Below are 14,612 nucleotides of genomic sequence, written 5' to 3' on the forward strand. Positions count from 1 at the left end.
AATATATTACACTATCCCTCGGCCTCAACAAGTTTGATTTCAGCCCATAAATTTACCCTTGACAACCATTGTTATATCCTAATTTTCCTATACTTTTTTCTTGTTAAGGACCTCAAAACCCGAAGGACGCTTTTCCGAGGAAGGTGTGAGAATGGGTTATACCCATTACCAAATGGTGGTGGATCATCCAAATATCCCTTTTCAACATTTGTAGGCGTTCGAGTGTCTACATAGAAGTGGATTGCTCATCTTGGTCATTCTGCGTCTAAAATAATAAGATTTTTAATTGTAAATAAACAAGTGCCAATTAGTGGCAGCTCTGATGAAATTTTTGTCATTCGTGTCCGTTAGGCAAGAGTACCAAGTTGCCTTTTAATGTTTTAGAGTTTGTTTCGCAATTTCCTTTAGAACTTTTGCATTTCGATGTTTGGTGTTCACCTATTGTTTCAATTGAAGGATATCGCTATTATTTATTGTTGGTTGATGATTTTTTAAGGTGTTCTCATGCTCATATTCCTTCAAAATATTGGTTTGATGCGTGTCAAACAACAACTTAAATCATAAATAGGCTACCTACTCGAGTTCTTTTCGAATGAGTCACCTTATGAAAAAATGTTTCAAAGAACACCAAAATATGATTTATTAAAAGAGTTTGGGTGTAGATGTTTTCCGTGGCTAAAACCTTATACACAAAATAAACTTGAAGCTAAGTCAAAATCAAGGATACAAATGCTTGGATTTATCCACGAGATGAGTTTCTTCATCTCGCAGTGTCCCATTTGATAAGGACTTTTTTCCATTCCAGGATTCTACACCTTCAAAGGAAGGCGTCAACACCATAGGTAGTTCTTCTCAACCTAAACTCTAATTTGTTTTTCCTAGTTTATCTCATCCATATCCTGCAACCACCGAGACCCAAGCTATAGTCTCTCAGTCACATGTCATGTCCTTACTTCCTAACATAAGTAGCCTTGCACAACCTCAGAGCCTTCATTGAAAACCATAGCGTATCTGAATCCAATCTTATTGTAGGTTTCCCCGCTATCCTAAGATTACCAAGTGAGCAAGGATCAGCCCCCAAACCTATCCCTCAACAGCCACCTACGTGTGTTCCCACTCTAGTTCGTTCCATGCAAACTCGCTCCAAAACTAGCATACAAAAACCCAATCCAAGTATGCATTGCATGTTGTAACTAATGATAAAAGTGTTTAGCCAACTTGTTTCAGCCAAGCAGTTAAACACCAGGAATGGAGGAGTGACATGGTTCAAGAATTCAATGCATTACAAAGGTGCGGGATGTGGAATCTTGTTCCTTATAAACCCCACATGAACTTGCTTCCAAACAAGTGGGTTTACAAGATTAAATGACACACCGATGGTTCCATCGAAACACATAAAGAACGGCTAATGGCTAACGAATTTCGTCAAAAGCAAGGCATGGATTATGGTAAAACATTTAGTCCAGTGGTCAAGCAAAGTACCATTCTCCTGGTGCTAAGTCTTGCAGTTTCAAATCACTGGCCAGTTCATCAACTGGATATCCAAAACATTACATGTCTACCTGATGGAGGAAGTCTATATGAAATAGCCTGTTGGTTTTATTGATCAACAATACCCTAATCATGTGTGCAAATTACAACTGAGCTTGTATGGTTTGAAATAAGCACCGCGAGTGTGGTTTAAGCGCTTCTAAGATTTCTTGCTTCATTTGGGATTTCAGGATTCAAAATGTGATTATTCACTATTTGCTTTCAATCAACGAGGTGTGTATTTGATTTTGTTGATTTATGTGGACGATATACCGCTTACAAGAAATAACCCACACTAAATGCATCACTTAATCAAGAAGATTAGTACTTTGTTCTCTATGAAAGACTTGGGGCCTCTCCATTATTTTCTGGGTGTTGAAGTCTCCTATGTGAAGAATCATATGTATCTTAGTCAAAAAAAAGTATGCATTAAAGCGGACCAAGTTCGTTGATGCAAAGCCTATCTCTACGCCAGTTCCTGCAGATCAAAAACTAAGTCTTTATGATGGTGAACCGCATCCTGATACTCATAATTACAAAAGTGTTGTGGGTGCTTTGCAGTACCTCACAATCACATGTCCTGATATTTCTTATGTGGTTAATCAAGTGTGCCAGTTTATGCATGCTCCAAACAATACGCATTGGATGGCTATGAAATGAATTCTACAATATGTTAAGTCTCTCTATGATCATGGACTTCTGTACAAACCTGGTAACATGCATCTCAATGCGTTTTCAGACGCTAATTATGCAGGAGATCCTTACACAAGGCATTCTACAATATGTTAAGTCTCTCTATGATCATGGACTTCTGTACAAACCTGGTAACATGCATCTCAATGCGTTTTCAGACACTAATTATGCAGGAGATCCTTACACAAGGCATTCAGAATGAGGCTTCGGTATATACTTGGGTTCGAACCTAGTTTCATAAAGCTCCAAGAAATAGAAAATAGTCTCGCACTCAAGCACAAAGGCTGAATATAGGCAGCTGGCCTATACTGCAGCTGAGCTTTCATGGTTGCGTTCTTTGTTTTGTGATATGTAGCTCCCTCTTCTTCTTCCATAGATATGATGTGATAACATTTCGTCAATAGCCTTGGCCTCTAATCTTGTGTTTTATTCACGAACCAAACACTTGGAGGTTGACTATCATTATGTCCGAGATAAATTGGTTCTTGGTGAGCTTTCTGTTAATTTTATATGTTCACATGATCAAGTTGCAGATTTATTCACGAAAGGTATGTCATCATCAAGGTTTAAGCTTTCGATTTCCAAGCTTCTAGTTATTTCTCGTCCTATCAGCTTGTGAGGTGATGTTAGACCAAGTCCTCGGTCTGTTAAAATCAAATCTGTTTGAATCTTTTATTCTCTTTGTAATTATTATCTCTAAACAGTTTGTTAGGCATAGGACTTTGTCAATATTCTTAAGCGCTCTGATTATATATTTAAATTTCAAACCTTCCATGTAAATAGAAGTTTGAAACCCTATATGTAATCTTCAGTATATTATGAATACATGCAACCCAAGCTTGACGGGGTATGCAATTGACTGTGAAAAACCTAGCTGCATATTTTACAACATTTAGAGTTCTTAGTTTGTACAACAATTCCCCATATGTGCTATGTGCAATGCAGGATGACAGACAGCTAAAACAACTCTTTCTTGTTTGGCTTTAGCGTCTAGTTCATTTACGAGAGACTCCCAGGCCTTCTCAGATTGATCCCACACATGTCCCATGACTGTGTTCTCTAATCCATTTAGCCATCCAGCCTGAAGAAGCATAATATTACCTTCATCCTGCAAAAAAAAAAAAATCAAAAATCAAAAATCAAAAATAATCGATTGGCGAAGTTAACAAGGGCCACTCTTAACGAAGCTTTTTTAGTACAAAGTTAAAAGACTAGCTTGTTTCCCTACCTCGTGGACTTTATTGCATTAACCAAGAATGAAAGAAGAGGTGAAAACATTTATGTTTGATGCTATATGTTGTTCTATCGAAAAATGAAGCCGGAATTGAAGAATGACAAAGTGTGATTCTTTCTTGGAATCTAAGCAAGAGAGAAAGATTATGAACATCAAGTTTAGATGTCTCACCTTAGATGAGCATTAAACGGTGCAGGGCCGGCTCTGAGGGAAACCGGGTAAGGCGGTCGCCTAGGGTCCCCAAATTTTTTTATATAATCTACAAATAATATAAATATATCAGAAGTAAAAAGCATCATCGTTGTGTTGTTAGCGTAGTGGAAGTTTGCCATCTGTTTTTCCTTGAGGGGTTTAAGTTCGATACTTGCAGTTGCGTCTTATAGCATTAGTTTCTTTTTTATTTTTTAAAATTGAAATTAATAGCCTAATCAAGGAGTTGATGACAAATAGCCATCATCCTAGTCCAAATGTATATAGACGCATTAGTTTCTTTTGCCTTCCTCTTCAACATATAAAGTTACAAAACCTAAGTCCCTTTGCAATCCTCTTTTTCATTTTACTTTCCAATTTCTCCATTTTTATTGAATGTTTAAATCAACTCTCACATGTTCTTGAAGATTGTAATTTGAGGTAACCAAAATTATGTTTTTTTTTCAATAATTTATTATTCAACTAGATGATTCTAATATCTTGGCCTCGTTTGGTGGGTTGCATAATGAAGCGGATAAGATTAATAATACGAACCCGATCATTTGGTGTCCTCCCGTATTAAACAGTTGCTGGATTAATTTAGTCAGTTTGCTTATTTAGTAGAGTATACACCTGGATAACAAAGCCTTCCAAAAGGAGTGGATTATTAGTTTGGTTCCCTTCCCTCTCTCTTGCACTTCGTTCTCCATGACACCTGATTGAGCGCCAACACCTGCATGTACAAAATTCGATTGGAGACGACGGGGAGTCCCTAGGACCATGACTCGAGTTCTTAGGGAGATAAAGCTTCGGACTTTTTGGGGGTAGACTTCTTGGGCCCGCACTTTTTCTCCTTAACGACGGTGGGGATTTGGGGGAGGGAGGTGGAGATTACTGTCAGAGTTACAGAGAGCTTGAGGAAATCAAAATTGGATTTGTAGGTTTTATCGTTTTCATCATCATCATCGGCGGGTGAAATGTGAGAGGAGGAGACAACGGATGGAGGGAAGGGTTTTGGTTGGGTTTTGGTGAGGGGTATTGGTTTGGGGTATAGGGATAGGGAAGAAGATGAGCCTAAAAGGCAATGGGAGTCCATAGAGCTTCTCTCTCTTTATCTCTCGCTTCTACATTTGATTAAGCGAAGGTTTTGTGGACGAAAGGTGTGACTCCATTTTTCAGCTTCTTCTCTTTCAGGTTTTTGTGAAGGTGCTGGGGGTGCGACGAAGAGATATGGGGAAGACAAGACTGAAGAGATTATTTTAATTTTTTTTAATTTTATTTTAAGTTTGATTTAAATAAAGGAAGATTTTGTTCTTTTTTAATTTGACCCATTTGGTGGTCGTGAATGTGTAAAAAAAAAAAAAAAAAAAAACCATTTTTTTCCATTAATCATCAATTTTTATCTTAAAAGTAATAATACTATAAATTCCTCCTATCCGGTATAGTATCAAACACAGTATAAATAATACGGTCGTTAGTCCGATACTGCACCAAACGTCAGACAAATTTAGTCAGTACTATCCAATGACTATTTATCCTATCAGACTGAAATAGTCAGTACAATCCGAGCTGCTAAACGAAGCCTTAGTGTAATGTTGATTTTAAAAAGAACCATGGCATTGTTGAACTTATTATATTCATCAATCAAGTTTAGTTGTTATTTACTCTATCAATCAAAGTTTTATTGTTATTTACTCTCTTTATCATATATCGTTGACTGTAAATTCTTGGTACATTTGAGTCCAAAAATGTGAGACGTGTATTATTTAAGTAATATTTGTATATATGTCTTCTTTGATATTAATTTTTAAAGATATTTGATGTAAAACTAGACTTTTTCATGTATTTAGAGAATTCTTTTTTATACATAATCACTATACAAAATACTAGAGGTCAGAAAATTTTAAGGCCCCACTTCAAAGACCCGCCTAGGGCCCCTAAATTCTCAGGGCCGGCCCTAGAAGGATGTCTTCAACATCAAGGTTCTCCATCTCTTTTATCTCCAAGTCACGTGGCCAACAATCAACATCCAAGCAATCTACAACTTCTTGCACCTACAATTGCTTTAGCATATAATTAACTAGGGAGCAAAATTTATAACTCTTTTAATAAGAGGATTTAGATCACCAATTCTTCCCCAATCCCCTCCTAAAAGGAATTAATAGAAATTTTAGTCTCGTCGAATAAGGAAGAAAAAAAGAGAGGGAATACAGCATTCTACAAACTGACTTGAGAACATCTAGGATGAACTTACTTTGGAGATGGCAATTGCTGTTTCAACACAAGCTTTCTTTGGACTACTGCTAACTATAGAACTCACTTCCAGATCCAAAAGTAGCGCCACAGTTTTTTGGGACTGTAATGTGTCTGCGAAAAGTGCATCAAATTCCGATCATATGACAGTGATATATGAAATTGTGAAAATAAAATAAACAGTTGGTGGAGTACCTTCATAACCCCAAACATGTCCATTGGTTGATCGTTGGTCGAAGGAAAACCGGTCTGTTTAACATCGGAGGTGATAATTCAGAAACATATATGAGGAATATAAAGCTTGGTGGTTTCTCTTGACAGTCCAACCTTGAATTTATACTCAACCAAACCAACAAAAGAAGTGAGAATATATCAACAAAAAAATCACACAGCACTTCCAAATGTTCTCCTCATACCTCTATGTCGCTCTGTGTGGATCCATGACAAACAAGTATAATCCCTTACCTATTTTCCTTCCTCTTGAACTTCCACCAGCAACTGGTGAGCTTGGGGTCTGCATTAACATTGCAATATCATTTAGAGGACAACATATCCACTTACACAACCTACATAACAATAAAAGCTTCATGAACTACGCGAATAAATTTAAACAACAGAAAGAGAGACAGAGAGGGAGATGTTTGTCTTCATACTTATAGCTCATACCAGCAGCATAGGTAATTACCATGATGGCGAATGTAATCAACATCCTTTTTCATCAGTAAAGATGCCCAATACCTGGTACAGTCGATTGAGGCAAATATACGGTGATCCACCCTCAACTCATGGGATGAAATCCAACACACTTACACCACAATTGCTCTGAATTAAAACCCTAAAGTACTATGTTCCCAATCCTGATTTTTCGAATGGAAAATTTTAAAAAGTGAGGGCGGTTGTGTAGCTTGTTGCTTCACAAGAGAGCCCAACATATGGAATTCCACAATTTGGAAGGTTGTGTTTCGTTTTAGGAATTCGAACTCCAAATTGCGCTTTCTAATATCGTGCTAAGGTTTTCTTTGAGTTACTAATTTTTCAAAACCTTACAATTTAAAATGTGGCATGACAATTATACATATTCAAATAGGCTGAAACAAGACGGCTTATTTGGCTCCGACTACTCTCGAACTAGTACGGAATCTATTTTCTTAAAGCCTGACATAACAATTCAATTGGATATTGCTCCAAATACTCCGTTTTCCTCAGGTTTTCTTTGGGGATTATTTTCCTAACAATTCAATTGTTTCTCGGGCATTACATAAGCTACAAAACTAATCAAAAATGCAGCAAGTCAAATGTAACGCCCCGACCCGAAAATTTTTATATCGGAAAATAATTGCGGTGATAGGTCAAATTAAAATCTTGTTTATTTAACTATCATAATTTATATTTCTTTATCTAAATTTATTAATCACTCACAAAATCTATAACCAAAATTTAATTACCAAAACATAAGATTTAATTTTACAATTAATCACCAAATTTATTTTCTTAATTCAAATTCCCAACAAAGGATTAATCTCAATTATTTAAGGCTGCATCTAACCCCTGTTAGATTGCCTACGTACCCTTGATGCGGGATCAAGCCTTTCGTAGTTCGCCTTTCATTTTCAATCCATTTCCAAGGACATTCAAGTAACCGAAATAACCAACATTGGGTTTAATAATCGAAACACATTAATTGAATACCAAATTCATATTTAGAATATCAAAATTTGCACAAAATGTCAGCATCGGCCCACTGGCCAAACGCCGCCGTGGGTGGCGGTTAGCCGCCCCTACTATCCGGAAAATTTAACTATTTCCAAAAATTACCAAATTTTGTAGGAATGTACAACTAAAGGAGAGGAACATTTTTCATACTTGGACTGAACCCTAGTTCAAACGAGAAGTGCTCGGATTTTCCTCGAACCAGCCGGAACCCTAGATTTTGGGTGTCCTTGATTCGTCGAAATCGTAGCTCCGCCACCCCCAAACTTGTTTGGGCTTTGATCCAAGCCTTAAGGGGAGTTGAACAAGGGTGGTGGTCAATGGTAGTACATGCAGAAATGACGGAATTGTTGTCGACACCCATGAACTGTCAAGGTGTTTTCCACTAAAATAAAACCAAAATCCTTCTAATTTTTGGTGGAAATGGAAGGAGGGGCTAGATGATGATTAGGAGTGGTGGATTGGTCCAAATCATCAGAAAAAATGGTGGAAAGCCACGGAAAGCCGCCGGAATAATGGGTCGGGTCGCACGATTTGGGTGAGGGATCCATGATCCAATGTCTCCTTCTTCTCTCCCTTCCCCTCATTTCTTCCTTCCTCATTGGTCCACCCTCTCCCTCCTTCTCTTTCCCGCAATCTTCTCTTCCTCACAGCCACACACGTGGCATCATCCCATTGCTCCAGATTTTCTAGAGCCTTCCAATTTAATGGTAAAATGCCTATTTTGCCCTCCACTTCAATCGTTAATAACTTCTTCGTTATAATTCTGTTTCACGAACGGTTTTTGCCCACACGCTCGTGAGATCGAACTCCATCCAAGTATGACAAGAAAAATGATAAAATATGCGAGGATAAAATACGTCCTCATAAATTATAAAAATTCCTGAAAATAAAACTTTAAAATTTCTCAATTAAATTTTCATAACTATAAATTGATTTATTTTCGATTTTCTTCACATATTCATAATTAAGAATACCTAATTTATGTATTTAAATTTTCAGGGTATTAAACCGAACCTGGCAAAGCAGACATTAAAAGCATCATTGATAAGTATCAGGTGGGAAGTCTCGGCCTGGGCCTCACCTTTCTTGGTGAGCACGGAAAAATTGGAGCTCCCCTAGATCCGACCCTACTCGTTCCACGTACTCTGCCCGTGCCTCACCAGCCCCACCTTCTTTGCCCCCGTCACCGCTGAGAATGGCATCGACGCGTAGAGCTCAAAGCTCAACTCGCTCTCCTCGGAGGACTTGGGCGCCTCCTGCACGGCCGAACCGGCTAAAGAGCATCGGATCCTGAAGGGCTGCCATTGTTAGGGAGCACCCTTGTGGGGTTTGGGATCAGAAAGACAAAAATGACGGCGAAGCTTGTGCGGTGGACGGGAGAGGGAGTGGGAGTGAGTGAGATCATAATCTAGCATTTGGATTTGGAAGTGTTTGTTTCTTGTGATTTGGTTGTTTGGCGCTTAAGAGTTGGAAAAATCAATTGGAGGAGTTTTTGTTTGGTTACCGTTGCATCTGTGGGCCAGGGAGATGAGGGAGAAGCTAAGGGGACTTCCTTGGTACTTCGGATTATCAGTTACTCCAGTTGTTTTAACCGTTACATTTTTGTTTTAAAATATAAAAAATAAAATTCAAGGGTTAAAAAATCCGAAAATACAGCGATGCATCTAAAATTTTGTGGGAAGCTAATAGCACGTGGCACTCTCAAAGTTATATTGCTTCATGTTCAAGGGTGCATTTTTGCATGTTTGTAAGCATCACCACAATTCATTATCGTTGGATGAGTGATTTAATCGTTTTCCTGCACAAATATTTTTCTTTGCCAACGTGGTTTGAACTCACGCCGAAATGCAAAGGCACAACTTTCCACAACTGTGGAAAAGACCACCTACTTCCAGCACAAATTTTAAAATTTAAACTTGTCAAACCAATTAATATGATGGTAATGCTCGTCACCAATTAAGGGTTGCGAACCAAAACGTTCCATATGCTCCCATGTTCAATGAGGTGCTATGGGCAAAAGAAATAACAGGCTATATTTTGAATGGTTCATGTCCAAGAGAGAGCCTCAGGATGAAATAAAAAGGCAGCCGTCGGGCCTTGAAAAGTGAGCTCTTAACTAAACAGGTATTAAAATGATTCGTTAACCAGAATGTAACTGTTGGTATCACAGTAACACCCAAGTTTTTCCCATATCAACGAAGGTGCATTGACTGGGATATGGCTGATATGAATTCTTCAAATGACGCAATCCCTATGCAAATATAACTACTCAAATAAAATGTATAAAGTCCCAAAACTGCTCAAATCAAATGTATAAAGTCCCAAAACTGTTGGACCATAAATTCAAAAACTTACATATAGTATATCTTGTTATAAACGTTTTACGACAGACCTGGGACTCGACGAACATAATTTAGATCCGACGCTACAAATTCATGAGAAGGAAAACGGGATCCAAAACTTCAATCCACACAGAAACAATCGTCTTGCTACTTGTTGGAACTATGGATGCAAAAGAGACGGATAAAACCATGACTGCTGAAACAATAAATTCACTCCTCCATGGCAACGTGTTTCTCGAGATGCGGTTGGGAAACCTTGACGAGTGATGGCTCTTGCTGTTGTGCAATCGGAGATATGACCAAGTGGAGGCTATGGTCAATCTCTTTCCTTTTCTCATTTTGCTCTTTGACATTCTTGCCCTTCATCCTGCATAAGTTTTTAACAAGTTTCGTAAGATGAAGAAAACCAAAAACAGGTTTGACTGTTTTCTACAGAAGGTTAAAATGGAACAGGAGGAATGTACCTATTCTTGTGATGTCTGGCCTCTCTCTCGATTCTGACTTTATCGATCTTCTTAATTGCCTTCAGAGTGTCTTCTGTAAGACTCCTGTCGTATCTCTCCGGCCTATTTCGTTTTCTCTCAAACTCAAAGGTTGAGTCCTGCAGATAGAAAGAAAAGAGTAACATAACTAACAGGATATTACCCAAGCAATTAAACGATATTTACTAAAATGTCTGTAACAATAATAGGATTAAGAGAGATCAAAGTTAGTTTACCTGCGTCATGTCCTTTCCACGCAACCGCCTATAGGCCTTAGTCCACTTCACCTTTCGCGGATTCCTCTTCATCTTAAAGTTCTTGTGGCATTTGGATCTGCAGAATCGAAAAATCTAGAAGAGGAATGGTGTCAGGTTATCCGGTCACACATCATATAGCCTCAGGAGCAATGTGAGTGTTATCAGGAACCATCATCCGTTTCACAGTGAAAGCATAAGATGCTAAGAAAATGCAAACTATTTCTGGAGTAAATCTGAACTAAAAGATCAAAAAATTAACCCGACTTGAGGACCTCAGTCCAAAACAAAACCCCAAACTGAGTGCCAAATAAATTGACTCATCGTAGCGTCAACCCCAAATGGAATTAATATAAATAGCATCCTCGACATAACCATGTAAACTAAAACTAATCTAAGCTGACTTAACCAACAGTAAATCAGGCACTGTTTGATTATAGGAATGGAAAACCATATAGGTTCAGCTGTTCAGGACTAAATGAGTAACATTTTCAAACTTAAGGCTCACGAGTGCATCTGTATGGCTGTCATAGTCCATGTTGAGATTACTACAATTAGAATACAACTACTTTTGTGCTTTAGTAGAGAGTAGATAACAACTTTACCTTTGCATCGTTGCGAACAAACTGAATCCCATGTCCAGGGTATACGGTAGAGGAACAAAACCAGCACTTTTCCAACCTCATTGTTCCCTTAGATCATATAGTCCTACTTTCTGGGAAAAAAATTAAGTACACCATCATTAAGAATTCACAACCAACCACATCAATTATTATAAAAGTACATGGAACCCCTTTATTCGTCTATCCAAATCCATCCATGAATAACGACCTAAATGATTGCAATGATTTTGCCGAGCAGTATCACATATACTCTCCATCCACATTAATCTAGCAGGCATTAGATCGATTTGATATATCAAAAGAGCAATACATTCTCAAATCTCAATGTTAGCTCTAACATTATTCTTCTAAAGTCCCACTGCTACGAAAAAGTTAACGAATGGAAACCAGCAACATAGTGGACAAAAAATAAAATCTCAACTGCGCCACCGGAAACAGGAACAGGTAGAGCAATACAATGCGATACAGTGATTCAGGAAAACTCAAAAATTCAGATACACGTATGGCATAGATAAGTCAAGCAGAAATATTACTTACAAATTTTAGCCAACAATATTCAAATTCACAGGAAAAAACTGAATCAATATTAATTTGGGCATTATTCTAAATCAGATAATTCAATTCGTAGCCAGTTTTCAATTTTTCCCCAGAAGAATATGAGGGGGCAAGAAAAAAGCAAAATTTTCAACATGAATTTGAACATACATTTAGCCTATCAACCAATATCAAGCAGTGAATGACATTTCCAACAGCACAAACACGAAAGCAAAACATAGCGAAATTTATAAGTGACATCAAAGAATCGATTGAGATTACCTAATGAGAGAGAGGGAGAGAACTCACCGACTGAGAAGAGAGAGAGAGAGAGAGAGAGAGAGAGAGAGAGAGAGAGACGAGGGTGGGAGAGGGTGAAGCGCCTGCAAGAGGCGTCGCAGGAGACGAGAGGTGGTGGGTAACACGAGAGATGAATCGAGTTTGGGGTTTTAGTAAGAGTTGGGCTGGGAAATTAGGGTTTACATGACAACTGAAAAAATCTTGACCTTTTTTTAGGGGAACCAAATTTTTTCAAACTAAATTTGTAAATCAAATGATATGATTGTTGATGATTGAATTATTAATATGTTTATTTTCTATTTGTACCACATCATTTGATCAAAAAAATTGTAAATCAAATTATACGATTGTTGATGATTGAATTATTAATATACTTATTTTCTATTTGTACCACATTATTTGATTTAAAATTTGATCTCTTTAGACCAACTCTAATGGTGGGCTAAAAGCCAAATTACCCCCTAAAATTCTCCCCCAAACCCACTCCAACCCAAGGGGAAATTTTGAGTTAAATGCTAAATGTTAAACCAATGCCAAATTCTCCCCGAAATTTAGCCCAGAAATCGAGGTGGACTCTACCCAATATTTATCGGAATTTAAATTTTTTTAGATTAAAATGTTCATAAAATTAATTTACGATAGTCTACATATTTATTTTTTTTTTTAAATTTAATTTAACAAAAAAATTAGCCTAAGTTCATTCTTTAATAATCTCAAGCTAAAATTTTAGACTAAAACGGTTGGAGCAGAAAAGCTATTTCTGGGCTAAAAGCTAAATTTTTCGAGCTAAAAAATTTGGTTTTTAGCCCAACCATTAGAGATGGTCTAAGACCATCTACTAAACCTGGGCTATTTGGCCAACCTGAGCATTGGTTTAGCATTTAGCATTTAGCATTTAGCCCAAAATTTCCCCTTGGGTTGGAGTAGATTTGGAGGGAAATTTTGTGGGGTAATTTGGCTTTTAACCCACCATTGAAGTTGGTCTTAACATTATCCTCCTTTAAAATAGAGCACTTATTTTAATAGTCAGGCCTTTATCGTAAGTCAGAAAAAAAAAGTGATCGGGAAATTAATATATTGAATGTACGTAGAAATCACATTTACACGGTAAATTAGAAAATTTGAGTGTGATACTTATATGTTGAACTTGTCACATCTCGGCCTGGGGCGGATCACTTCTCGGGCCCACTCCACCATCGTAGCACGATATCGTCGGCTTTGGGCTTACCATTCCCTCACGATTTTGTTTTCACACTAATGTAGCAATAGTGTTATAGATAACAAAATCAGGTTACCTGATTCCTATGTGTATATGTATCACACTCACTCAAACTATTATGGAATGCGTAATGACACGCCCTGACTCAAAATGTCCACCTGGACTTCGAATCGAGCTGTGCTGGCCGACACCAAAATGGTGATGTAGCCATAAAGTGTAATGATGTGGAAAATGTGAATAAATTTAAACCTAAAAGTGCCTAAATATAAAAGTGCGCTTGTGAGCTGGAATGAATTCATTTCACACGTGATGTCAAAGCATAAGTAAAGTACAGTAAAGTATGATGAGAATCATACCATCAAAGGTAACCATCTATACCAAGATTTGCCAAGAATTCTCGTCGACACGAAAACTCAGCTACTAAACCTAGAGGGACGAAAAATAAGGGTGAGTGGGTCTAAAAATAAAGTTTTATAAAAACCTTTTTCAAAACTTTATAACCCCTCACTGTAAAACAAGTATAGTTTCCAAAATATACATACTACGTATAGTATGAAAATACTTACCATAGCCTGCAATATCTCAAGACTTCAATACATCACAAAATTCGTAGATAAGCATATAACTTCTAGAAATCCCAATATCTCCCAGAAATAAATATATCACATCGAGTGTTCATCGGCACATGCTGACACACGAGTTCATGGAGAGGTATTCTGACATGAACAGAACTCGGTGTAATAATGATTTACACTCTATTACTACAATCACGTAAAGACTAGCGTTATACGCATCACATACAAGTCCTAATTGCCTATAGCAATCTAGGATATGACTGGCACCTACAATGGATCCAAAGTGAGCGTATGGTGCGAAGTGAACATACACGTGAAAGATTGGCCTTAGCCCGGGGGAGTACTAACACCGATACAGCAATGATGAGCAGATAACGTAAATAAAATCATACAGTGGTAAATTGATAATTCACGTCACCGTGATATTATTCTTGGCCATAAATATAATTAAGGTATCAATAATAATACGCATAATTGTGCATCTCGTAGGACGTAGCATAACTTCATAATTTCTATCATTGCGCTAATAAACGTCACACTAATCTAGACGTACTATAGAAAAATCTTTAAGAAATGTATAAATGGAAACTAACAATTATACATATATTATATAAAAGAAAAGACTCACTCACATGCAAGGTTCTAAAAAACACTAGGTGCTAGTCGGGCGA

The 14,612-nt window shown here is 37.5% G+C and overlaps 1 protein-coding gene and 1 pseudogene across 2 annotated transcripts; both read right to left on the minus strand.

Annotated features, from left to right (window-relative positions):
• Nucleotides 1-3,124: 3,124 nt before the first annotated feature.
• Nucleotides 3,125-8,814, minus strand: LOC137714351 (2-carboxy-D-arabinitol-1-phosphatase-like; annotated as a pseudogene).
• Nucleotides 8,815-9,909: 1,095 nt separating this feature from the next.
• LOC137715869 (putative ribosome biogenesis protein RLP24) lies at nt 9,910-12,314 on the minus strand. Of its 2 annotated transcripts, none has more exons than XM_068455222.2 (5): nt 12,130-12,314; nt 11,296-11,405; nt 10,673-10,786; nt 10,419-10,555; nt 9,910-10,321 (listed from the first exon to the last, which is right to left on the minus strand). In XM_068455222.2, the coding sequence occupies exons 2-5, from the start codon at nt 11,374-11,376 to the stop codon at nt 10,165-10,167; spliced, it is 489 nt and encodes a 162-aa protein (XP_068311323.2). In that variant the 5' UTR covers nt 11,377-11,405; nt 12,130-12,314; the 3' UTR covers nt 9,910-10,164. The 2 variants fall into 2 exon arrangements, with proteins under 2 accessions (XP_068311323.2, XP_068311322.2); XM_068455221.2 differs by having other exon boundaries at nt 12,157-12,299.
• Nucleotides 12,315-14,612: the final 2,298 nt, after the last annotated feature.

The sequence above is a fragment of the Pyrus communis genome, chromosome 3 (assembly GCF_041283825.1).
Source record: "Pyrus communis isolate YQ-2024b chromosome 3, ASM4128382v1, whole genome shotgun sequence".
Classification (NCBI taxonomy): domain Eukaryota; kingdom Viridiplantae; phylum Streptophyta; class Magnoliopsida; order Rosales; family Rosaceae; genus Pyrus; species Pyrus communis.